General features: G+C 40.7%; 1 protein-coding gene across 1 annotated transcript; it reads left to right on the forward strand.

Annotated features, from left to right (window-relative positions):
* Window positions 1–5,071: 5,071 nt before the first annotated feature.
* On the forward strand, window positions 5,072–24,808 carry SHE (Src homology 2 domain containing E). The gene is made up of 6 exons (XM_044672409.1): window positions 5,072–5,734; window positions 8,155–8,281; window positions 16,632–16,961; window positions 18,940–19,096; window positions 20,832–20,951; window positions 23,218–24,808. The coding sequence occupies exons 1-6, from the start codon at window positions 5,072–5,074 to the stop codon at window positions 23,402–23,404; spliced, it is 1,584 nt and encodes a 527-aa protein (XP_044528344.1). The 3' UTR covers window positions 23,405–24,808.
* The last annotated feature ends 508 nt before the right edge of the window (window positions 24,809–25,316 follow it).

A 25,316-nucleotide genomic window follows, 5' to 3' on the forward strand; every position in this document is an offset into this window, starting at 1 on the left:
TTGGCTAAAATGACAACAGGGGAGAGTAATGAATGTTGGAGGGGATGTGGCAAAATTGGGACATTAATGCATTGCTGGTGGAGTTGTGAATTGATCCAACATTCTGGGTGGCAATTTGGAACTATGTTCAAAGGGCTTTAAAAGACTATCTGCCTTTTGATCCAGCCATAGCACTGCTTGGTTTATACCCCAAAGAGATAATAAAGAAAAAGACTTTTACAAAAATATTTATAACCACGCTCTTTGTGGTAGCAAAAAATTGGAAAATGAGAAAATGTCCTTCGATTGGGGAATGGCTGAACAAATTGTGGTATCTGTTGGTGATGGAATACTATTGTGCTCAAAGGAATAAAGAACTGGAGGAATTCCATGTGAATTGGAATGACCTCCAGAAATTGATGCAGAGTGAAAGGAGCAGATCCAGGAGAACATTGTACACAGAGACTGATACACTGTGGCACAATCAAACATAACGGACTGCTCTACTAGCAGCAATGCAAGGATCCAGAGCAATGCTGAGGGACTTATGAGAAAGAAAACTAGCCACATTCAGATGAAGAACTGTGGGAATAAAAACACAGAAGAAAAACAACTGCTTGAACACATGGGCTGATGGGGATATTATTAGGGATGAAGACACTAAACGATAACTCTAGTCCAACTCTCAATAATATGGAATTAGGTTTACATTGATACATGTAAAATCCAGTGGAATTTCACATTGGCCAAGGGGGGGGGGTGGTTAGAGGGGCTTGGGAGAGAGGGAAAGAACATGAAATATGTAACTATGGGAAAATATTCAAAATAAAAACTTAAAAAATAAAAAAAGTAAAATCTTAAAATTCTTTTACATATAATTGAGAAAAAATAAAATGTTCAAAAATTCAGAAATAATTGAAGGATTATTAATCCATGTAATGAAAAACAACATGGTACTATGCAGTGCAATCAGAAGATATAGATACTAGTATTGGCTCTGACATTTATTAATTAGTCTTATGAACTTGGAGGAATCTAAGCTTTTCTATTTCCTTATCTGTAAGATTAATACCACCTGTTCTGTCTTAGTGGATTATTGTGAAGATCTAATGAGGTTATGTATAGAAAAAGTTTTAAATTTACCAAGTGATATTATTTTTCTGACAAAAATGAAAGGGAGTTATAACCTATGTAGCAAGGTTTTAGACAGTTATTCTCATGTGTAGGTGTCACATGCATGTACCATCTGACAGTCACTGTAAACTTCCACTTCGCTCTTACCTTGCTACTTCATTCATTACCATATTACTTCTCATCTTGGGTTCTAAAGAAAATCATGGGATTCTGATAGCTTCTCATAAATTAATTGCAATGTATACTCTCCCTTTTAAAAATTCATTTATTTATTTTTGAATATTTTTCCATGGTTACATGATTCATGTTCTTTCCCTCCTCTCCTCCCTCCCGTAGCCAATGAGCAATTCCACTGGGTTTTACATGTGCCATTATTCAAAACCTATTTCCATATTATTAATATCTGCAATAGTGATCATTTAGAATCTGCATCCCTAATTTCCCCATCAAACTATGTGATCAAGCAAATTATACTCTCTTATTAATCAATTAGTTCTGAACTTCAACCTCAATTTATAAAATAAACCATACTTTTTATGCTTTATAAAATAAAGCATACTTTTTAAACTTTATTTTTCTTGGGTTTTTTGGTCCTCATTTTTTATAAACCCTTAACTCCTGTGTATTGGCTCCTAGGTGGAAGAGTAGTAAGGGTGGGCAATGGGGGTCAAGTGACTTGCCCAGGGTCACACAGTCTGAGGCCAGCTTTGAACCTAGAACCTCCCGTCTCTAGGCCTGACTCTCAATCCACTGAACTACCCTGCTGCCCCCAATTCTATTCCTTTTAAAAGATACAGTTAACAATATCCATAGTTTCTATGGAAGGGACAATTTAAACTGGAGAAAAAGAGATATGATAGATAGATAGATAGATAGATAGATAGATAGATAGATAGATAGATAGATAGAGATACAGATAAAATCAAGTTAAGTCTAATCATAAGAACCATAAGAGTAGCCTCATCCCAGCTTCACCTCTGACTCTGTGACCTTATACAAATTATTGTGGTTCAGCTTCTCCATCTGGATCATGGAGACAGTTTTCCCATGCTTCCCAAAGGCTGTTAGAAAGACAAATAAATTTGCAGAATGAAAGTCCTGCATGAATTCAAGGGTCATTATATAAGTATATGGCACCTATTAACAACAATGGCATTAATACAATGCTTTGGAGTTTGCAAAGTATTTTTTACATATCAACATGTAAAACCTGAGGATAGTTGTGTGAGATAGGTACTATGGCATTATTATCTCCATTTTACAGATAAGAAAGTTGAGCCTTAGAGAAGGTAAGTGACTCATTCATAGTCACACAGCTAGTATGAGGCAAGACAGGTTCTTCCAGATTCTAAGCCCAGTACTTTAAATGATGGTACAAGATATAATTATAAAGAGATAGATTGTGACTTGTGGGGTATATTATTTTATTGTCATACTTCATATGTGTAATTTCTTGATTACCTCTGCAAGAAAGTAATCACAACAATGATCCCAAATAGATCCGATATCATCTTACAACTTTATGGGGCAGGCTTTACAGAATGTTTTCACAGGAATTATCACACTTCACCCTCACAATAAACAGATGAGGTCCCTTAGGTGTTATCATCCTCTTACAGATGCCAAGAGGCTGAGGGAGGTTCAATGATGAGTCTAAGTTTACAAAGTCCATTAATGGTCAGTGCCTCGCACAGAATCCAAATGGCTTTAGCCATTCTCTTCTGTCACACTAGTTCTGTGCTGTCCTTTGTTATCTTCTCCAACAAAAGCATGGCCTAGGGCATGGAGAGCAGCTCTCAGTTAGGAAAACCAGAGTTCAAATCTTCCAACATAACACATACTGGATGTTAGCTACCAGCCGGGTTACTCAACCTCTCAGTGGCCCAGGAAATTCACTAACGATGTAATGGAATAGTTTTCGACCTCCATTAGTACAAAGAAATTTCTCATCAAAAATTCCATAGTACCAACAAAATAATAGGCTCAGGCCACAAAACAAAACGGCTCTCCATCCTCCCCTCTACCAACTTCTCCAGCACATTCAGCTCCCCAATTTTGTCAGCCAGGCAACAAAACCAGTTTCCACTTTCCACTGGAGGAATGTTCCCAATTTCAATTCGACTTAAACACAGCTAAACTTTGTTTGCATGCAAGTGTTGGACTTGGTTACTATTCTATAGCACTTGAGAGAAAGGATTACAAGATGATAATGGGGCTGGGAACCACCTGGACTCCTGACTCCAACTACTCTCCCCAGGGGAGAACAAAACCAAAGGCTGCCCCACAAGGTCTCAGCCCCCTCACCCCATAACGTGTTTGGTTCCTCGTTTCCCACTTCAGCTTCTGGAAGAAGCCTTTCCCAGTCTTGTCTCTATGGAGTGAATCATCTGCTGATGCCCCCCACCCCCACCCCCAGCCCCGACAGGCCACACACACACATAGCCTGGGGTAGGGGGCAGGGACCATGTTATTCTCTTTTCTTTGTATCCTCACAGCTTAGCACGGTGCTTGGCACACAGTAGGTGCTTCAATAAAAATATGAGCTGACTGACTTGACTGGACATGTCTCAGTCTAGGGAGATGAATGAGGGTGGGGGAGGGGAAAGGGAAGTAGTTGGGGGGGGGCGTCATATAGCCAAAATAGCCTCACTCGCCGGACTTCTCAGTCCCCTAGCACCCACTTACGCTTTATAGGCCTCCCTAGGACATGCAAAGCAAGGATCTGGCTGTGAGATGAAGTGAGAGAAAAGGGGTGCCCTTTCTTCCACCCTCCACCTACCTCTGCCTCGAGCGACTCCGTGGGGCAGAACGCGAGGGAGAGCGGAGGCGGTCCGGGGGATGATGGGTACTGCGCATGTCCGATGGAGGATGCCGGGGAGTATGGGCAGGGCAGGCGCAACTCAGTAACTAGAAGAATTGGGGGGGTGGCAGTGGAAGGGGGAACCTGCAGGTAATACAAACCGGTTGCCCTTTAGCTATTATTAACGTCTTAATGTTTGCAAAATGTTCTCTTACAAACTCGCACCAACCCCACCTCGTGGGGCATTTAACCAAGGAATTATTAGTCCCACCAGACAGACGAGAAAACTGACGTTCAGATTTGCCCGCAGTCACACAGTTACTATGTTTATCAGTATTGGAAGCCTGGTCTTCCTGACCCCAAAGCCCAGAACTCTTACCACTAACCCTTTATTAGGAGAGATAGTTACAGCCCTCAAGGTGGGTTGGGCCTGATTTGAGAGAATAGGACTCTCAGTAACTCAGCCTCTTTCTTCGCCTTCTTCCCCCAAGGTTGAGGGGAGCATTACCCCTCCCCTCCCCCACCCATTGGCTCGAGCCTTGCCTCGTGCCTTGAGCCTCGAGCTTGCTTCGAACTGGGGCTGAGGGCGCACGAGGGAAGGGAGCGGTCATGAGGACATGCCCAGACCACACCCCTTTGGGCCCCGCCCCCTCCGTCCCAGCACGCGACCTGGGCGGGAATCTGCCAAATAGGGGAGGTGCCTAATCTTCGGGGAGTGGAAGGGTTGGGCACAGGAGAAGGCTCTTGGAGATGTAGGAAGGTTTTCCCTGGCGCTGTCTATCTGTTAGTCGGTCTGCTGCTGTCACCCTCCCCGACTCCAGGACAAACGAGCGTCAGCGTCGGGGGCGGTTCTCGAGGATACAGTGATCCAGGACCGTCCCGTCTGGTCCCAGGGCTTCCTAGAACAGCAGGAGCGCGGGGGCGGGGACGGGAGCGGAGGAACCTCGAGGCCGCGGGCTGCAGGAAAGGGAGCCCGGGGGACAGCGTCGCCCGGCCCCGCCTCGAGCCCCGGGACAGCGTTTTCTGCACTGTCCGACGACCGGCCGAGAGGCGGCAAACCTCCCGTCGGGGGAAAGCCGCTCGCGCCCCCTGCCCCCTTCTCCCCCGGGACCGGCCTCGCCGGGCTCGCGACCCCCCGCCGCATCGCCGCCCCGGGGAATGTGTGTGGCGCCGGCGCCGGGCGTCTCTCGGTGTCTGGGCTTCGCCTCCTTGCTCGCCGGCTCGGGCTCCGGAGGGGCCACGACGCTCACGGGCCGGGCGCCCCCCATGGCAGCCAAGTGGTTCAAGGAGTTCCCGCTGACACTGAAAACGGTGTCGGAGCGGGCTAAGCCGGGCAGCGGAGGAGGCGGCGGTGGGGGAGGAGGGACAGGAGGAGGGGGCGGCCTGGCCAGCAAACTCCGTAAGAACTCCGAAGCCGGCGGCCCTGGGCTGCCCCCGCCGTCCGGCAAGAGCCGCAAGAACTCGGCCGCCGAGCTGGGCAGCTGCAAGGCGGCCGGAGCGGGCGGCCCAACCAAGGACAGCCGGCTGTCCCGCGACAGCATCCAAGGGATGCTCCAGGCAGCTGCTGGCAAGAGCCGCAAGAACTCCCGCGCCACAGCCGTCGCAGCGGCCCCAGAGGAGGAGCAGCCCCGCGGCTCGGTCAAGAGCACTGGCTGCAGCACCTACATCAATCGGCTCATCAAGGTGGACACCCAGGAGAAGAACGGGAAAAACTTCTCCAGTTCCACCTCCAGCTCTAGCTCCAGCTCCAGCACTTCCTCCTCCCCCTCCTCCCTGGGACCCGAACTGGACAAGGGCAAGGGGGTCAAGCAGCAAGACACGGTAAGGAGATGGTTTCCCCCTCCCTCCATTAAATTATCCTTTGCCTTCCTACAGTAAATCAACACCCCCCCCCCATTAAACTAACCCTCTCATCAGACCAACCTTCTTCCCACCTACCCCCACAAAAAACAACAGCTCAACCTTTTCCCCATCAAGGCAACCCTAACTCATCAAACCAATCTTTCTCCATCCTCAAACCAACTCTTACCTCCTATCAAGTCAACCTCCCCTCCCCCCGCAACAAATCAGTCCTTTTTCTATCAATCCAACTCTTAAAGCTATCAAACCAACCCTTCTGTTCTTCCTCCATCACGCCAACCTTCCTCCCATCAAGATAACCCATTTCCCTATAAAGAAAACCTTTCCCTGTAAAACCAACTTTTCCCCACATCAAGCCAACTTTTATTCCACCTCATTACTTTTACTCATAAAGCCAAGCTTTTTCCCCATCAAATCGACCCCCCAATGTTAAACAATTAAATAATGGCACAGCCATTATGCCTTTTGGTTGTGCGGCTTAATTGGTTGATAGTAGGAGCTTGTAATACTTAAACCATACAGGCTTGGATCATTTCTGGGGTATTCTTGTTCCCCCATAATCTCATACATATGTCACTTTTAGGAGTTGAACCCTTACTTGAAAAAAAAAATCTAATGGTCAAGGAAAGATAAAAAGCTGGACCTTTCTAAGAGGTAAATTTGGATCATTTGAGACATTACCTTGTTCTTACAGTTAAAATGTTTCACCCAGCCTTGTAGTATTATCATTTTGTGGTAGTTTAAACCACTGTTTTTAAAGGACTGCTATTTTGCAAGACTTGTCTGCTGTCTGAAGGGTATTGTATTAATCTCATTATTTTGTTTGGGGAGTTTCTAGGCAAAGTTTTAATAAAATTAAGGACCAGCCCCACTTGATTTGCTGGTATTGGAATCTCCTTTATTCTTTGCATTTGTTGTTTGGAAAAGGGCATAGATCAAATGGATTTAGAATTGAAAGGAGTTATTGAGACCTACCTCCCTAATAAATACCTGAGGCAGGATTTAAACCCATGCCTTCCAGCACTGCTGTCCTCCATCCAGGACTGCTTCTAGGTCCTCTGGGTTTTTGAAACACCTTAAGGAAGTTAAGATTAGGAAGAGCAAGGGTATTTTCTGGTCCTTATTACAGTTTAGTCTCTGGGTGCTGTCCAGGATTATGGAGCAGTGAAAGTGAGAGAGAAAATAATTCAAATATTGTATTAGCAATCTTTCCCTTTATAGCATACACTGGCTGCATAGGGGAAGAGATTTATGGGTTGGAGGGGAGTATTATATATCTCTGGTTTGCCTACCACAAATCTACATGTGTAATTTAATTGACTGTTGATAAAGACTTGTTGAATGAAGCAATATGACTGAAAAGCATTTTCATTCTTCACATGGAAATGCTGAGGTCTTGCTCATTTCCTCTTCTTTGCCTTTGATCCTTTCATTCCTGTAGGGAAATATCCTCACCCCTAAAGTTCTCCATTCTCCCTTTCTGCTTCTCAGAGTTACACAGTGGGATGAAAATCCACACAATTCAAGCCCTTCTTTCTTCATGAAGTCTTCTCAGGCTGATGTGTCCCTTCTCTAAACTCATCCTACCAGTAGCACCACATGATAGTATCTAATTCTGTTTCCTGTTTTAGTTCTGCTCCTAACTTTATTTTAAATTCCTTGAGAACAGAGATCTTGTCTTATAATGATTTTGTGTTGCCCAGAGCAAACTAGCAGTGTAGAATTGTCTGGGAGGCATTCAGTAAGGATTTGATTTTTGATAGATTATGCTTGGTAAGCTCAGTTAATTAAGGAGGCCAAAGTCATGGGGTTAATCATCATGCCCATGTGCTTTTAAGGTTTCAGATTTCCCCCATCTCAATTCTAAGGCCCCAGACCATGCGCTTTTTGTAGCAGAGTGGAGAGAACATGCAAGAGTGGATGGACTCATGCAACTTCACCATCTGTCAACTAGCATTTATTAAATGCCAACTGTGTGCACTATGCTAAATCTATTATTAGAAAAAGCATACTAGGGGCAGCTAGGTGGATCAGGGGATAGAGCACCTGGCCTATAATCAGGAGGACCAGAGTTCAAATCTGGTCTCAGATGCTTCCTAGCTGTGTGATCCTTGGTAAGTCAGTTAACCCCATTTGGCTAGCCCTTGTGTCTTAGAAATTGTTACTAGGACAGAAGATAAGTGTTTAAAAGAAAAAGTACTCAATTATACTTCTCACTAATGTTAGGGACTGTATGGTAGTTTTCATCCATACCAAAGCCTAGCCACTTCACCTACAATCATTTATACATGGATGACAATCTCGTGAATGCTACAGACAATAACCATTTGGGTATGATTAATACTTAAGTGCTTTAGAATCCTTAATTCTTCTTTTTACAGGTGATCATTTTAGAAGACTATGCTGATCCCTATGACGCCAAGCGTACAAAGGGCCAAAGGGATGCTGAAAGAGTCGGGGAGAATGATGGCTACATGGAACCATATGATGCACAGCAGATGATAACAGGTTTGTGACCAATTGCTGGTTAAATATGGACACAAACCTATTACTTTATACATTTCACCCTTTCAAGCAAGAAGCAGCTTGGTAGAGTAGGTAGAGAGTTAAGAATGTGACATATATGTATAGTTGCTCTCTGATACTGGCCAAGTTAACCTCCCAGGAGCTCAGGCACTTCCAAGTCTGAAGGGGAGGATAATTGCTGATCTGCACTGGTTCAGGGAATCTCCTCAGTTTTAGAGCTTATAAGTGTCATCATGAGCAATATTCCTGTCTCTAATACCTACTCTCTCAAGTTCTTTTAGAGTAGGTATCAAGGAAGAAATGAAGTGACTTAACTAAATCCAAAATAGATAGAAGAACAGCCTGGCATTGTTGGAAGACCTCCAGTGAGGGAGAGCTCACTACCTCCTCAGGCAATCTATTCCACTTTCTTAGTTTTAATTGCTACTTTTTCCTAACACTAGATTGAATTTGCCTCTTTTGAAACTTCTGCCCATTACCCATAGTCCTGCTCTCTGAGCCTCAGCAGAAAAAAACCTTATCCCTCTTCCCCATGACAGCCTTTAACATACTTGAAGATTGCTATCATGTTTCACTCCCCACCCCCACCCCCTACCACCCTCAAGTCTTCTCAAGTCTAAAACATCCTCAGTTCTTTAAATAGATCCTCATGTGAAATGAGTTCACCGTTCTGGCTAGTCTTCTCTGGATGCTCTCCAGCTTATTAGAGTCCTCCTTAACAACATGGCATACAGAACAGACCCTACTATTCCAAATATTGTTTCTGATTTGACCTGTGAAAGCAAGGACATATGGATAATTTTTATGCTCTGAAAACATTTATAATACCAAATGTGAAGAATAGGAAAATTTGGGACCAAAAGATGGCATGATCTAGCTGACTTCAGAGTTCCAGAAATAAATTACCTTAAAATTTAGATGCTATATTTTAAATAGTTTGCATCAGCCCTGGTCAACCAAGGCAAGACTTAAGTCAACAGCAGGTATTTATTAATGCTCCATGTGCCAGGAACTGTGCTAAGTACTAGGGATGCAGAGAAAACCAAAAACAGACCCTGCCCTCAGGGAGCTCACTATCTAGTGGGGGAAAACAACATACAAATAACTTTATACAAATAAGACATATATAAGATTAATTGGAGATAATCACAGAGGAAAGGCAGAACATAGGGGGCTTAAACTTGGACATTGCTTCTTTTTTAAGATTAGAACAGAAACATCTTCTTAACTTCCTTTTGTGTTCAGGTTCTGTAGGATCAAATAATTACCAGAGTTGAAAGTACTTTCTAAGGTCATTCTCTTTCCATTCAGTTCACTCAGGCCTCTGGACAAGACCACTACTGTGAGTTAAAATGAGTGAAAAGGGTATCATCACAGCTAAGGTTACTATATATTTCCTGAATCCCTTATTTCCCTAGCCAAACTCTTGGATATCAATAAGAGTCACAAGTGTGCATTAAGGAAACAATGCATTGTTTTAAAGAATACCTTGAAACTACTTAGACATGATATGCCTGAAATTGCTGTATCTTATATGTAATGTGTGGCTTAAATTCATTTTACTATACAGTATCTAATTTTTTTAAATCCTTATCTTCTATCTATACCTGATACTAAGTATCAGTTCCAAGGCAGAAGAGCAGTTAAGGTTTGGCAGCTGGATTTAAGTAACATGCCCAGGGTCTATCCATTGAGGCACCTAACTGCTCCCAGTATCTGTAGTTAAAGATTTATTTCTAGAACTTTTAAGTCAGCAGAATCATGCTATCATTTTGGTACCAGACTTTCCTGTCTTAATTACATTTATTTTATATCTTTCTGACTTTAAAAATATTCATGTGTCCTTACTTTCATGCTTTTATAGATCAAATTTAAAAAACATTATTTTTTCAGTTAATTTTATTTACTACCTTTTATTTAAACTTTGTGACCTAAGATACACACACATCAAGTATATGAGTGCTGACTCAAGGGAGTTTTTTGGGTTTGGTTTTCCCCCCCTTGTATGTCATGAGTTTCATTCCTGGGAAAGGAATAATTGGTCAAACATTAAAGACTTTGTTTCTACTGTTTTTAAAACAAATTGAAAAACTGTCAAGCTACAGGAACATAAGCAGAGTCTCAGAATAGTGGAACACAAGGATAACTTCAGCACTTTGATACAGTCAGGGCAGGCTTCAGAAATGAAAATGAACTAGAACAGGAAGGCAGTGCTTCTGTTTCCTGCTGCTCTGCTGGAGGGAGATAAGGAATTGGATTCAGGGAGGGTGTACCCTGGCCAGGCTTTGACCCTAAGGGTCACTGGACTGTGACCCCTGGTGAAACTCTTGAATGAAAGGAAGTGAAAAATGAACTGAGTCACAGTAAAAAATAAAAATTAGGTGGTTGGAGGAGAGGAATAAAAAGGATAAATTAAAACAAAAGGAATGTAAAATTTCAAAAAAGGAGTTTCCCCCAAGAATCTATTCTGAATTCCTGTTTTGAACTTCCATTCTCCTTTTGTTTTCATATTTTTTACTCTCTTCCTCTTTAGATGGCATAAATCATTTTGTCTCATGGATTCCTTTTAAGTGGTTGTGAAAAACATACCCATGAAGTTGATTTGTATTTTTCTTATGAATGTTGTATTCTTAATGTCGTAGGCTTGCAAAGGAAGTTACAGATCAGTTGATCCTGCTAAATGAAAAGCGTGTCTGTGAAATTTGCTGTTTAAAATAAAACAATCAGTAGTTCCTCCTTTCCTGTAGGATAAAATGCAAACTGGTTCTCCTGGTATTCAGGGCCCTCCACAGTCAACTTCAATCTGCCCTTCTAAGTCTTGTTTTATTGTACTATTCTCCACCTATCTCACATTCTAGGGAAACTGTTAATTTCCTGCCTCCGTGCTTTGAATGGACTCCTTCCACACCTTTGTTTTTTATTAAAAGTCTATCTTCCTTCAAGTTCCAGCTCCTCCAGGAAGCCTCCCTGTGTTTCTTCTTCACCATTTTCCCATTTCCCCAGCTAAAAGCAATCTCTTTCTCCTCACATTTGTCCCGTGCACTTTGAATGAACCCTTCTTTTGTGTACTTATCAGATTCTTCCTTCTATATTTGTTTATATGTACATTTATTACCATTTATTACCCTTATTAATATGTAAACATGAAGCTAGAGATGGGGTGGGAGTAAGGCAGATTCCTTATTTCAAGTATCTTCTATATAGTCAGCACTTAATATCTGAATTTTGTTTAAAATCCAAAACTTCATCTACCTCATTTTCAGCAGTCTATAATGAACCAACAATCTGTATACTTTCTTTTTAGCCTTTTAAAAGCCCTTGGTCCCTAGTAATTGGGTTTTAGTTTGATACCCAATACATATACATCCCTTTCTGTATCAGCATAGTGTAAATGCCTTATCTTACCCATGGGGCTACACAGCTGGACAGAATAACAGGAAGTGAGCTAAACAGAAGCTGGAAATAAAAGATTTGCTGCTGGGTTTTTTCCTTTCTTTTTTTTTTTTTTTTTTTGTTCTGCTCAGTTATGGTTTAAAGGTACTATAGAGTTATTTAAGTGTTGATTTTTTTTAAAAAAACACAATTTAAAAAAATAAAATAGCATATTTCATGGGGAGGGAAGACAACTACCTTGGTTGGGTTTCTTCTAAATTACTACCAAACTCCCTGGTCCCTTTTCCTGAAAGAGTATAAATCTGCTTTTTAGTTATGATATCTCATATGAAAGCACTTTCCTTTTCCTACATCATGACAAGGTTAGACTCTTGAGATTCCTTGCAATTCCAAATCTGTGATCCTATAATCTTTCTTCATCCCCACATGGTAAGAAAGAAACTGAGGCATGGGAATGGGGCAGCCAGAGGAGGCATTTCTTGACCTGGGTTAAGTAATGACTTAATAGCAAAGCTGAGACTGGAACTTATATCCTTTTTTTAAAAAATAATTTATTTATTTAGAATATTTTTCCATGGTTACATGATTCATGATTTTTCCCACCCCTTTTCCCTCCCCCCTCCCAGAGCTGACAAGCAGTTCTACTGGGTTATACATGTATTATCACTCAATACCTATTTCCATATTAATCATATTTGCAGTAGAGTGATCTTTTAAAGCCAAAACCTCAATCATATCCCTGTCAAACTACATGATCAATCATATGTTTTTCTTCCTCATTTCTGCTCCCACATTTCTTTCTCTGGATGTGGCTAGTGTTCTTTATCATAAGTTCCTCTGGATTGCACTGGGTCATTCATTGCATCGCTGCTAGCAGAAAAGTCTATTACATTTGATTGTGCCACAGTGTATCAGTCTCTGTGTACAATGTTCTCCTGGTTCTGCTCCTTTCACTCTGCATCAATTCCTGGAGTTCATTCCAGTTCACATGGAATTCCTCCAGTTCATTATTCCTTTGAGCACAATAGTATTCCATCACCAACAGATACCACAATTTGTTCAGCCATTCCCCAATCGAAGGGCATCCCCTCATTTTCTAATTTTTTGCCACCACAAAGAGAGCAGCTATAAATATTTTTGTACAAGTATTTTTACTTATTATCTCTTTGGAGTACAAACCAAACAGTGGTATGGCTGGATCAAAGGGCAGACAGTCTTTTAAAGCCCTTTGGGCATAATTCCAAATTGCCCTCCAGAATGATTGGACCAGTTCACAACTCCACCAGCAATGTATTAGTGTCCCAATTTTACCAACATTTATTACTTTCCTTTGGTAGGCCAATCTTGTAGGTACAAGGTGGTACCTCAGAGTTGTTTTTATTTGCATTTCTCTAATCAGGAGAGATTTAGAACACTTTTTCATGTGATTATTGTTCATTTGATTTCTTCATCTGAGAACTGCCTATTCATTTGTCAATTGGGGAATGACTTGATTTTTTTGTAAATTTGACTTAGTTCTTTATATATTTGGGAAATTGAACCTTTGTCAGAGAGTTTTTGTTATAAAGATTTTTTCCCCAGTTTTTTGCTTTCCTTCTAAATTTGGTTACATTGGTTTTGTTTGTACAAAACCTTTTTAATTTGATGTAATAAAAATCATTCATTTTACATTTTGTAATGTTCTCTATCGCGTGGTTTTAAATTCATTCCTTTCCCACAGATCTGACAGGTATACTATTCTGTGTTCACCTTATTTATTCATGATTTCATTTCCTATATTTAAGTCATTAAATTTTGAATTTACCAACTCATATCCTTCTCTGGAATTTTGAAAGCAGACAGGAGTATGTACTTCCTTTAGAAGACACTTTATGAATGGAGGAGTAAAACATAAACCATTTTCCTCAGCAGAAGATATACAATAAAGATTGTGAGCATTTAACATTTTGTTGCTAGTCCAGAGCTGCCAAATTAGTATTGCTTAAAAAAGACTTTAGAGGTCATCTGATCCCAACTTCCCTCCAACATAAGGATTTCTCAGAACATCCAGGATGATGTTTTTTTGTTTTTAATTTAATTTTTCTTTTAATTTAAACATTCAGGTTTTTTTAAGCATCTCATCATTTAGATATTCAGTCATGTTTCTTTAGATTTTTCACCATTTCCCTTATGAACCTCAAATTTTAGGGTTTAGAACTCAGCATTCTGATTTTTGTTCCACTTACAGGCAAAAACTTAGACTTTTCTGTTTGAAAAGAAAATTCCTAATGTGGTTTCAATATGTCTGAAGATTTATTCCAAATATGAAAATGTAGAAGTTGCTTGTGTCCCTGTGTCTTTGAATAGAGTGATATAAGAAACACTTAGCTCATATTAATATAGTGGTCAGGGCTCCTTTACAAAAACCTTCTCCTTCTCAACATACAATACCATATTATGCACAAAAGCATAATTTTTTTAAATGGTGGAAGTTGGCTTGAGGTATGATGTTTTGAATTTTTTCAACTTTTATAACCTGAGCAATTGAATAAAACTCTTAAATTTACATTACACAGTAAAAATAGGGCCCAATTTGTCTATCGAAGAATCCTTAGTTATTAAAGAACCTCATATTAGAGGGAGTTGTAGACAAAAACTACATCGCTTAAATTAGGGGAGGAAAAAGTATTCTTCCAGTTATCAAAAATGTAAATATGTGTGGAGTACAGTCTACAAAACTAGAATAGTTATTGAGAAGGGAAATTTTTTTAGCACATTTCATATCTTGCTTCATCCAGCAGCACATTTTAATTGTTACAAGGTCAGCTCTTGGTTTCAGCCCTTTTCTGCAAATGACTGTTTATCTGCAGTTAGTTAACTGCTTTCTGTTGTCTGCCATGGTAAATGGCTTGTATCGGACAGCCTGGGTGTAGCTTCCTTTCTCCATTTCCTCCTTCTCAGTCTTGTTTCCTCTCGGAGCCAGCTCTGCACGTCAGGAGCTATTCTGCCTACAGGAAGGATCCCTTTGCAACCATGTGATTGTTTCTGTTACTATGGCGCCTCAGGTTTAGGACTGCCAGGTGCTGGAATGAACTCTGAAGTCATTGAGCTTGAGGGGGTGGAGGGACCCCATGTATAAATCCTGCTTTTTTCCTAATTAAACATTGTTTAAAGACCTAATAATACTTTGCATATCTTTTACCCAATCCAAGGACTTTCCAAGGAAGGAGTGCTTTTCTTTCCCTTCCTTTTGTTTATGGGGTAGACTAGATGGCCACTGAGGTCCCTTCCAACTCTCAAATACTGTGATTTAATCATCAGACCAAATACACAGCTCTTTGTTATTTCCACTCCTCTCTCCCAAAACTGTAGACATTTTTACTAAAAAAGAAGAAAGACATCTAATATAGACCCTTAGGTTATGCAATCCAGGTGCACTTAAAGGACCATCAACTCAGCAATAGTTTACAAGTATGAAATGTTGAACACCTATAGAATTGCTCCATATAAGACAATTTTTGTCCTTATCTATCCAAGTATATTTCTCCTGACTTTAGATATAGACAAACTCCTGTTCTTGGTTCAGTAGAGATAGAGTTGAAGTGAGACAAGGAAGAGCAGAGCCTGCCAACCAATATAATGTGGATGGACTTTGAGAATGAATTTAAATTTGTACTCTATTAACCTATTCTTTCTTGTTCACTTGTGTTTGTGTTCACTTTCCTTTTCTTTTAATTCCTTATTAATCAATTATTTTCTTTTTTTAATGTTTAAAAATTAATTAATAATTAAGTTCCTCTAGGAAAAAAACAAACCACCATCTTGTCTTAACCAAGCTAAAAGGAAAGATGTTTTTGGTTTTTTCCTAACCTTGATCAGAACAGATGGTGAATTAAAGGTGAAGAAGGTGCCAGCTCCAGAGCCTAGGAGTAGCTGGGTCAGAGAGTACGTGAGGACTCGAGTGGCATAGTTAAAAGCTGGATATGGATGTTGGTATGGATCTAGGCCATCCTTCCTGCAATGTAAACAGATTATAGGTTGAATTTTCTGTTCCCATGTTTGAATAACATTCCCCCCCTTTAATCTCATTTTATTTCTCTTCTGTTCTCTCCTAGGATGCTGCATTGTTTATGGCCCTAAAATTTAAGTCATAAATCTTCTTCCCCAGTCATCCCATCATATGCATTCTTTACAAAAGACTTTCCTCCCTCTGGTTATCCTCCATGATTAGAAGACATCTTTTCTATCCCACAGAAATGAATTCTTCCTGCTGTTTGCAGTTTCCTACACACTGGCTCTTTTACATCTGGCTTGTCTCATTTTGTTCTCTAACATGGAGCAGACAGTTTAAGGCTAAACTGGAGCCAGATCAGACTCCCTGGTTTAGAGTAGGTATGTGGCAGTGTGCCCTGGAGCTGTTCCTTCATTTGGCTACATTACTACATACTGGGCCTTGCTTTGATATCTGTAGATTTCTGTGATCTTTTCCAGATTTAATGTCTAATGTTTATAAGTCATAGGATTTATATAGCAAATAGAGGAAGGAAGGAGTAGACACTTTCCCTGTCTTGCTTCCATGGTTGTTGTCACTCTTGGTGCTACTGGAAGAAAATCAGAGCTATTGAAACCTAACTCCTAACTTACATGCCAGCCTTGACTAGGTAGATAAGACAGAAAGGTGATTAAGTTTCATGAATCTTATAATAATAGCATGCCCCCTTCCTGGGAACTGTGGTGCTATGGGCAGGTTTTCATTCATCCATATGCTACATATGGATTAATATTTAATATTGTATGTTTAATTATCATTCATTTTATTTATTAAATCATGTAGTAAATATATTAGCATACTATATTTATATTTTTGTATTTTATATTATTATATCTTGTGCATGACAAAATTAATATGATAATTATGTTAAACCATATTATATATAACCCATATATGTACACCTTTCAGAGATAAGGCGAAGAGGTTCTAAAGACCCCTTGGTGAAGGCTATTCAACTGCTTGACAGCCCCTGTGAGTCAGGGGAAAATGGCATTAAATCAGAGACTTTGGCTAAAAGACGGAGTTCCAAAGACCTCCTGGGCAAACCCCCTCAACTGTATGATACTCCTTATGAACCTGGAGAAGGAGGACCCAAACCAGACATACAGATGGGCACTTTACAAGAGAGGAAGATGCGTGCCCCAGACAGCAGGCTTCCCGAAAATGATGAGCGGCCAGCAGCAGAGTATGAACAGCCATGGGAATGGAAAAAGGAGCAGATAGTGAAAGCATTGTCAGGTAAGAGGAAATCACTGAAAGGCTGATACCGTTACACTCAAATCCCTTGTTGCCTAAAATGTCCAGACTTGCTCTTTATTTAGTAATACCTTAGTCAGCATTCATCAAACAAGCCTTTATTAAATGCCTATTTGCCAGCCAGAGTGTTAGGCATCGAGGAGGCAAAGACTAAGCAGCCCCTGCTTTCAAGGAGCTTTGTGTTGAGAAAATAGAATGTGCACAGAAGATTGAATGCAACATATATTTAAAGAAATAAATGGTCATTTAGAGGGAGGAGCAACAAAAACAAGGGAGGCTAGAACAGTTTTTCCATAGAAGCTGGGCTGCGAGCTAACCTTTGATGCAAGCTAGGGATTCTTTAAGGGAAAGGTAAGGAAGGAGTACCTGGAAACAGGAGATGGACTGTTGGGTCCAGGGAACATTGAGTGCATGAAGGAGAGAGTATTGGGCATGTACATCTATACTATAGACTGAGGACAGATTGGGAAGAGCTTTAAAAGACAAACAGGGGTTTTTAACTTTCTCACAGAGGTGAGAGAAATTTCCCAAGCCAAGGAGTGATGTGGTCCACTCTACATTTTAGGAATATCAGTTTGGTGTGAGGGCAGAGGATGAACTGGAGAGGGAAGAGACTGGAGGCAGAAAGATCAGTTAGGAGGGTGGTCTGAACTGAGGTGGTGGCCATATTAGAGGAAAGAAGGGATGGATGTGGAGGTAGAATCAACAATTCTTTATGACTGATTGGATGGGGTGGGGAGAGTAAAGAGTAAAGAATAGCTCTGGGTAGTGAACCTGATTTATTGGAAGGATAGTATTGCCCTCAACAGAAATAAGAAAGTTAAGAGGATTTGGGGGAAAAGACAAGTTTCATTTTGGATATATTGCTTGAGATATCTAGTGGACATTCCATTGGTAATATAGGACTTGAGCATAAGAGAAAGATTGAGTATAGAAATCCTGATATGAGAGTCATCTTTTTAGAGATGTTACTCGAACCTATGGCAGCTGATGAGATCCTCAGAGAGAGGAGACAGAAGAGAAAAGGGTCCAACTTAGCTTGTCTGGTCAAAGAGAAAAATGCACCTTGGCTCTTCAGCCAACTTGATATCTCCATTGTAGGCACCAGATTTTAAAGAATGAGATTTTAATTTTATTTTTCCTTAGTGGTTTAGGGAAATGATCTAAAATTGTTCTCCTTTACGTTTGTCTCTATTTGCATACATTTATTTCTTCTTTAAATGATACCTAATTAGATGTTTAGAATCAGAGGATTTGAGTCTGTCTTAGTTATTTGTTTTTCTTTGCTGTTCAACCTCTGGATTACACACAAGATTGCTTAGCTCTAGAGTTGGAATGGACCCTAGAAATTATTTGGCCTAATTTTTTCATTTTACAGATGAGGAAACTGAGGCCTGTGTGGGACTTTTGTATGTGTTTCCAGATCAGATTTGGAGATAATCCACAAACAGATTTTATAAAAAAAAATCCTATAAATATTCTAGTCTAAATATTAAATAAAATGGAATATGTACAAAATAGTCATTTAAGAACTAAGTGAGCATTGCATTTCTCTCTAATATATTTTTGTTTTATTTTTTTTTAACTCTTCTGTCTTAGAATTGGTTCTAGGTATCAGTTATAAGACTGAAGAGCAGTAAGGACTGGGCAATAGGAATTAAGTGACTTGCTCAAGGTCACACAGCTAGGAAGTGTCTGAGGCCAGTTTTGAACTCAAGATCTCTCATCTCCAGGCCTGGCTCTCTTTCCACTGAGCCACTTAGCTGCTCAGTGGAATCAGATATTAAACTAGATTTCAGAGTGCTCAAATACACCAACATAATTTCTGCTCTCTGCTGTTTGTGTTGAAAGAAAAAAATACCTCTTTCCTGAGCTGAGTCAGGAAAGGAATTTTTTTCTTTGAACTTTACAAAGACCACTGCAATGACAAGTCTGATATTAAATGGAGCCTTCTTTCCAGTCCAGTTTGAGGGATCGGAGAGAGCTTCCATCAAGGAAGAAACGGTGCGGCACCACCACAGGCAGAAGAGCTGGACCCAGAAGATGCTGAAACCAGCACTTTCTGATCACAGTGAGGGGGAGAAAGTGGACCCAGCCATCTGCCTAGAAAAGCAGCCGTAAGTCTGACCCTTTCTTCTTCTTTTTTTAAACCCTAACCTCCCGCTTTAGAATCAATATCGATTCTAAGACAGAAGAGCAGTAAGGGCTGGACAATTGGGCTTAAGCAACTTGCCCAAGATCACACATGTAGGAAGTGTCTGAGGTCAGATTTGATCCGGACTCCAGGCCTGGTGCTCTATCCACCAAGCCATCTAGCTGTCCCTCTGACCCTTTCTTTGATCACCTCTGGGACTGATGAAGAACATTCATAGGATCATAGGTCTAGAGCTTAGAAGGTCCTCAGGAGCCATCTAACCTATCTCTTTGATTTTACAGATGAGGAAACTGAGGCAGCTGAGGCCAGAGAGCTTAAGACTTGCCAGTGGGCACACAGGCCACAGGTAGCAGAGCTGGGGTCCAATGATGCCAAGTCTAGCATTCTTTCCACAATAGCAGGCTATCTCTTGCAAAAATAATAAACTTGGAGGGAAAGTGTTATTCCCCTATCAAGATAGAAACTGGGCCCATTATTTCATTAGTTTGGGGAACTTCCTTCTTACCAAGGCAGGTCACATTCTATGCAATATATAGTTTTAGACTTTGCTCGAAGACGTTTTCTCATTGTATAACCCTGGGCAAGTCACCATTGCCTAGCCCTTACCGCTCTTCTGTCTCAGGAAGGGCTTTAAAAATAATGCTATACTAAGACATTATTTGCCTACTAAAATTCTCTTCTCTTTTCCAATTGCATATCTATGTGAGGCTGGATTGTCTTCATATGTCAACCAAAATCATATATTTGGGGGTAGCTAGATGACTCACCTGACAGAGAATTAGTCCTGGAGTCAAGAAAACCCAAGTTTAAATCTACCCTCAGACATTTATTAGCCATGTGGCATCAGACAATTCAGTTAATATCTGTTTACCTCAGTTTCCCAAAATGGAGATTATAATAGCCCTAACATGGAGATGATAACAGTATTATATTTAGCACAATGTCCATAACAGAAGGGCCATATACATTTTAACTATTATCAACAGAGGCAAATATGAGAATCTAGCTGTCTTTTATTAAACCAGGCCTCAGAGATTTGCAAATATATGTAAAACAATGCCTCTCTTTTCACTGTTTTGTTGTTGTTGTTGTTGTTTAGAAAAATATTTTTATAAAAATGTTATACATATGAACACACAACAGATTTATTGTTCAATTTTTAAGTGAAAGTGAATTAACAACAAAATATTTTAAATGTATCCATTTTCCTTTCTAACGTGGTCAGTAGCAGGAGATAGCACTCACATGCAAAAAGCTCTTTTTGGCCCTCCATAATAAAAAAGGACAAAGGGGTCCAAGCCTTGAGACCAGAGAATTTAGGGATGGCTCTCTCTTCAGTCTGCTTCAGGGCCACTTGGGTTATTCTTTACAGGTTACCTGTACATAATGAGCCTTGTATTGTTGATGTGGCTATCGTGAATTCTCTGTATTGAGGTGGGGAATCGTACACGGATTTTGCTCATTTGACTTGAACCTTAAACATATAATAGAGAGTGAAAATTGTATTTTTCCAACAGAATCTGAACTCACCATTCTGACAGAATTATCCTAATCGCCTTTTAGTATAGCTAAAAATAGAAAGTAGGCTCTAGTATAAAACACGAAAGACACCAAAATGCATTGAGTTGGCCAAGAGTGAATTTCCCATTCTCTAGACCTGGAGTTTTAACACAACTTTCCCTCCCTCCTCACTATAGTTGGTATCATGGATCCATCACCCGGGCGGAGGCAGAGAGTCGGCTACAGCCCTGCAAAGAAGCCAGTTACCTGGTGCGCAACAGTGAGTCTGGGAACAGCAGATACTCCATTGCTCTAAAGTAAGTATCCAGCGGGCAGCTGGGTGGCTCAGTGGATTGAGAGTCAGGCTTAGAGACAGGAGGTCCTAGGTTCAAACCCGGCCTCAGCCACTTCCCAGCTGTGTGACCCTGGACAAGTCACTTAACCGCCATTGCCTAGCTCTTACCACTCTTCTGCCTTAGAACCAATATACAGTATTAATTCTAAGATGGAAGGTAAGAATTTTAAAAAATAAATAGTAAAGTATCCATGCGCCCCGACAAACTGATGAGAGAGGAAATGAGAATCTAAAGAAGGGATTTGGTGGAAGGTACCATAAGTATATATGTAAATAACAGAATTAAAAAGAAGCATTTCTTTTTGAAAGGTGAGCTTGAAGGAACCTTATAGGTTATCAAGAGCACCCCCTCACCATACAGATGAGGGAACGTGGGCCCATAGAGGGAAAGGCACTTGCCCAAAGACACAGAAGGAAGAGGCAAGATTTTGAACCTGGATATTCAAACTCTTTAAATCCTGGGTTTGTGCAATACTAGGACTAAACTATTTAATAAACTCTTAAGACCACATATTGGAGATGGAGAGAGGAGGAACTTAACCAGAAAAAATTAAGAATAAAGGCCCATTAAAATGGCCATGATAGACCTTTGAAAATCATAGAGTGGTTTGATTCAAAGAATACCTTGACAGTAAAGAACTTGCCTTGCAGTGCAAGTGACTTGCCCATGAGAAAATAGAAGATAGCTAAATGACTTCTCTGTGGGAATAATGTTAAGAAAGTAGAATTGGCTTGTTTACTTTCTCTCAACCAGTCAAGAACGGTTGTTGAAAAGGTTTTGATAAATTCTGTGTTCCCTTCTCCATCTGTTTATTATTAATTTTAATTTTAAATGATTAATTTTAAAATGTTTTATTGATGCCCATTGTTTTTAATATCAGTCTTTTCTGAATATACTATCTTTCTCTTCCCACCTCCTTACTTGATCCTTCCTTTTTTACCAAAAACAAATAAGATAAGAGTATAGGGAGTGTATCTGTCTGACAACGCATGCACCCTTCTGTTTCTGTAGCCGCTCTGCTGAGGCAGAGGAGAGATGGATGTTTCAGGGTCTATTTTCTGGGACTGTTCTTCCAGTTCCTTAGAAGGCCAGTCTTCTTTTAATGGTCACATCTGTTTTGTTATAGTTCTTAGGCGGTTTGCTTCTCTCCTACACATTTCCTCATGTTTCTCTAAATTCCATCTCCATAATTGATGGTTCAATAATAATCCATTTATTAGGGAGGATTTTTCAGACCCGCCTTGTGTCTCTCCATTGGGGATGATTACGGAATTAGAATAAGCTCTCATTTGTCATAAAGATCCATTGTGTCCTCTTTCAGTCTGCCTTGTGCGTTTTGTTCTCTGGCCTTTGAGAATTCTGCCCTGGCTGCTGCGGGGCTGCGGGGAGCTTTGCTGCGAGTGTCTTACAGTGGAGAGGAGAGGAAAAGATGGCCAGCCTCTGGCTCTGCGCTGCCCCTGACTGTACACAAAGACGTGTTTATGCCTCGCAGCCCCGATGGAGTCTGGGTGTTCCCTGGCAGGGCTGTCTCCAAGGCTAGTTCGGTGGCGCTATATTGAAGGATCATTGTCGGCAGGACTAACTGCATTTCCTTCCTGAGGAAGCAGAGCCCCTGTAGCTGAAACAATCAGACTGGAGGGGGGAAAAAGGGTCTGGGTGTCCAAGCAATATTGCTCAGAAGGCTGAAATGGCCAACAAATATACAATGCCAGGAATAGCCCTGCTCTGCTCCTGAAACGGGCGCTTTCTGGGTTAGCTCGAGCTTTCTTTGCCAACTCGCATTGTCTGAGCCAACAGGCTGTATCTGAGCAAAACAAACTTACTTAAAACAAGGAATGGCCTTTCCAGACGTGGAAAAAAAAATCCATTTGGATTCATACTTTATTTTTTTGTTGTTGTTGAAGGAAACAGGGTGGACTTTTTTTTAAAAAACCCAAGTCCAAGGGTTTTAAGCAGACTGGTAACATTAATGACGGGATAAGATTGATAATTTTTTTTAAGGCTTTGGATGACATTTTGTGTTCCAAAGACACAGTTCTCAATGATGAAGCAAATTGAGCAGGGGGGTTGGGAGGCCTCCAGGATTTTGTCTGGAGGATTTCTGTTTATGAGAGAACAATAGTGGGAAGGCCAAGAGATGGAATGGTTATGGCCCTGACCATGGTGCGAGGATTCCTCGGAACCCCACTCATTTGTCTCTCTTCATCTGGCTTGTGTCTTGTTACAGGACCAGTCAAGGATGTGTTCACATTATCGTGGCCCAGACTAAAGACAACAAGTACACCCTAAATCAGCCCAGCGCAGTGTTTGACAGCATCCCAGAGGTGGTGCACTACTATTCCAATGAGAAGCTACCTTTTAAGGGGGCCGAACACATGACCCTCCTGTACCCTGTCCACAGCAGGCTACACTGACATTCTCCACAGGGAAAGCAGAAGTCCCCTGGCCTCCCCAACCAGACTGCAGCGGCACAAACCTGGCCCAGGATGGGCTGGACTTTTTCCTCAATTATCGGTATCTACTTTCTACAAGAATTTTCAGGGGAGTGAAAGTTTTCATTTTTAAAAAGAATAAATTATTTGTCCCAAATCCAATCCTCAGCACCCACTTTCTCCTTCACTGAAGGATAAGCAAAGACCTCAGCACAAAGCAAAAGGCAACACTAGGTGCTGGGTGCCAGCCATAGCCAAAGAAAGGTGCCCGCTGATAACCAAAGGGTACCCTCTCTCCAAAACATCACTTTTTTTGTGTTGTCCTTCTGTGCCAGGAAAGGACAGGGCACTTGAGCGTACACATCACCGGATGGACCTTTGGGAATGAAGAAACAATGCAAAATGGGAATTGGCTGATAACCCCGGAAAAGGGTCCTCAAAGGAAGTTTTTCTGTTCGGTTGTAATTCAAGGAAAATTCTAAACTTGAAGGTTTGACAATAGGCTTTTTTAACAATCAGAGGGACAAACTTCTCCCTCTACCTTCTACTAGCCATAGTGTTTGTTCAGGAGTGTGTTTTTAAACCTGGTATCTATCACATGTGCATATAACTGAAGAAAGGTGAGAATCACCCCAGTCTTAATTGCTCATCATTAAACATTGTTCGGTATTGTTTTGAAATTGTAGAATAACATAAGCAGCAAAGGCCTTATTATTGATAGGGAAAATTTTTTTTAATGTTTTTAAGTAGTCATTTACTATTTTTTGAATGGTTCATTTGTGAGTTTTTGCCCCTATTGCTATGGGATCTTTGTGATTTGGGATAATCTGACTAGATTTGCTTTATAAAAGTAGTACTGGGGGACTTCACTGTATGATTGCTTTGAGATTTTGTTGTTGTTTGCCTCTCCCAAGCTGAATTGTAGTCCGTCTGCTATGGTATTTTAAAATAATTTTGGTTGTGCGTGCACGTGTGTGTGTTTTTAACCTCATAACAGGTTTTCTATAAATTTTATTTCTTATGCTCTTAAATAAGGCTTTTGTGTTATCTTTATAATAAGCCCTAAACTTATATTGCCAATTTATTTACTGTGAGAAAAACATGGGGATAACAGACTTACTGTGAGAAGAATAATATTATGGTAAAAGGCTCTATAATTAAAGCTGAGCAGCTGTTTCTGTATTCTGGGGTTTACAGTTTATTCCTAAAAATGGTCTAGATGCCTATGAAAAGATCCAATGAAAAGTTAATTTTTATGGCTTGGGGATTTTTTTTTTCGTCTGTTTGAAAAGCCAGAAAAAATATTACTTTGTATTCATTCTGAGGTAGGAATATCTCTGCAGCCAGCAGTTATCGGTTTTTCTATTGTTCACATTCCATATAAAGAATTTTGGCCAAAGGGGCTCTATGTGTGTGTGGCCTTTGGTTTTCAAATTCTGAAATTGATAATACTCATTTATGAACCTAATCTTATAACCTCTTTTTTTAAGCATAGGTTAGAACCTTCCAAAGGTGGCTCGTTTTTAAGACCCCCACAGGCCACCATTACATTATTTTCCATTGTATCCAGAAACTCATTCTGCAGTTATTCCATAAATGGCATCTAATGGAATATCCAAATTTTAGCAAATGCTAAAACAGTTCCCAAAGTTGACTTAAAAACTTGGCCCAGCCAGCTCCTGTGATGAATCCTGAAGTGACCCTTTCAGGTACAGACGATGCTCCGTGAATCAGGTATTCCGTTAAGCACTTCTCTAGTCCCTGCGTTGTGCGTTTGGGGGACTTTTATTCATTGTGCTGCCTACGGCAATCACGACGCTCATTTCTAAAAAGCCAGCCTGGAAAATCAGTGAGGCTCTTCCACGGAGAGGACTGGGCCGAGAGGAGACGCCTC

Source organism: Gracilinanus agilis, chromosome 4 (assembly GCF_016433145.1).
Source record: "Gracilinanus agilis isolate LMUSP501 chromosome 4, AgileGrace, whole genome shotgun sequence".
In the NCBI taxonomy this organism is placed as follows: domain Eukaryota; kingdom Metazoa; phylum Chordata; class Mammalia; order Didelphimorphia; family Didelphidae; genus Gracilinanus; species Gracilinanus agilis.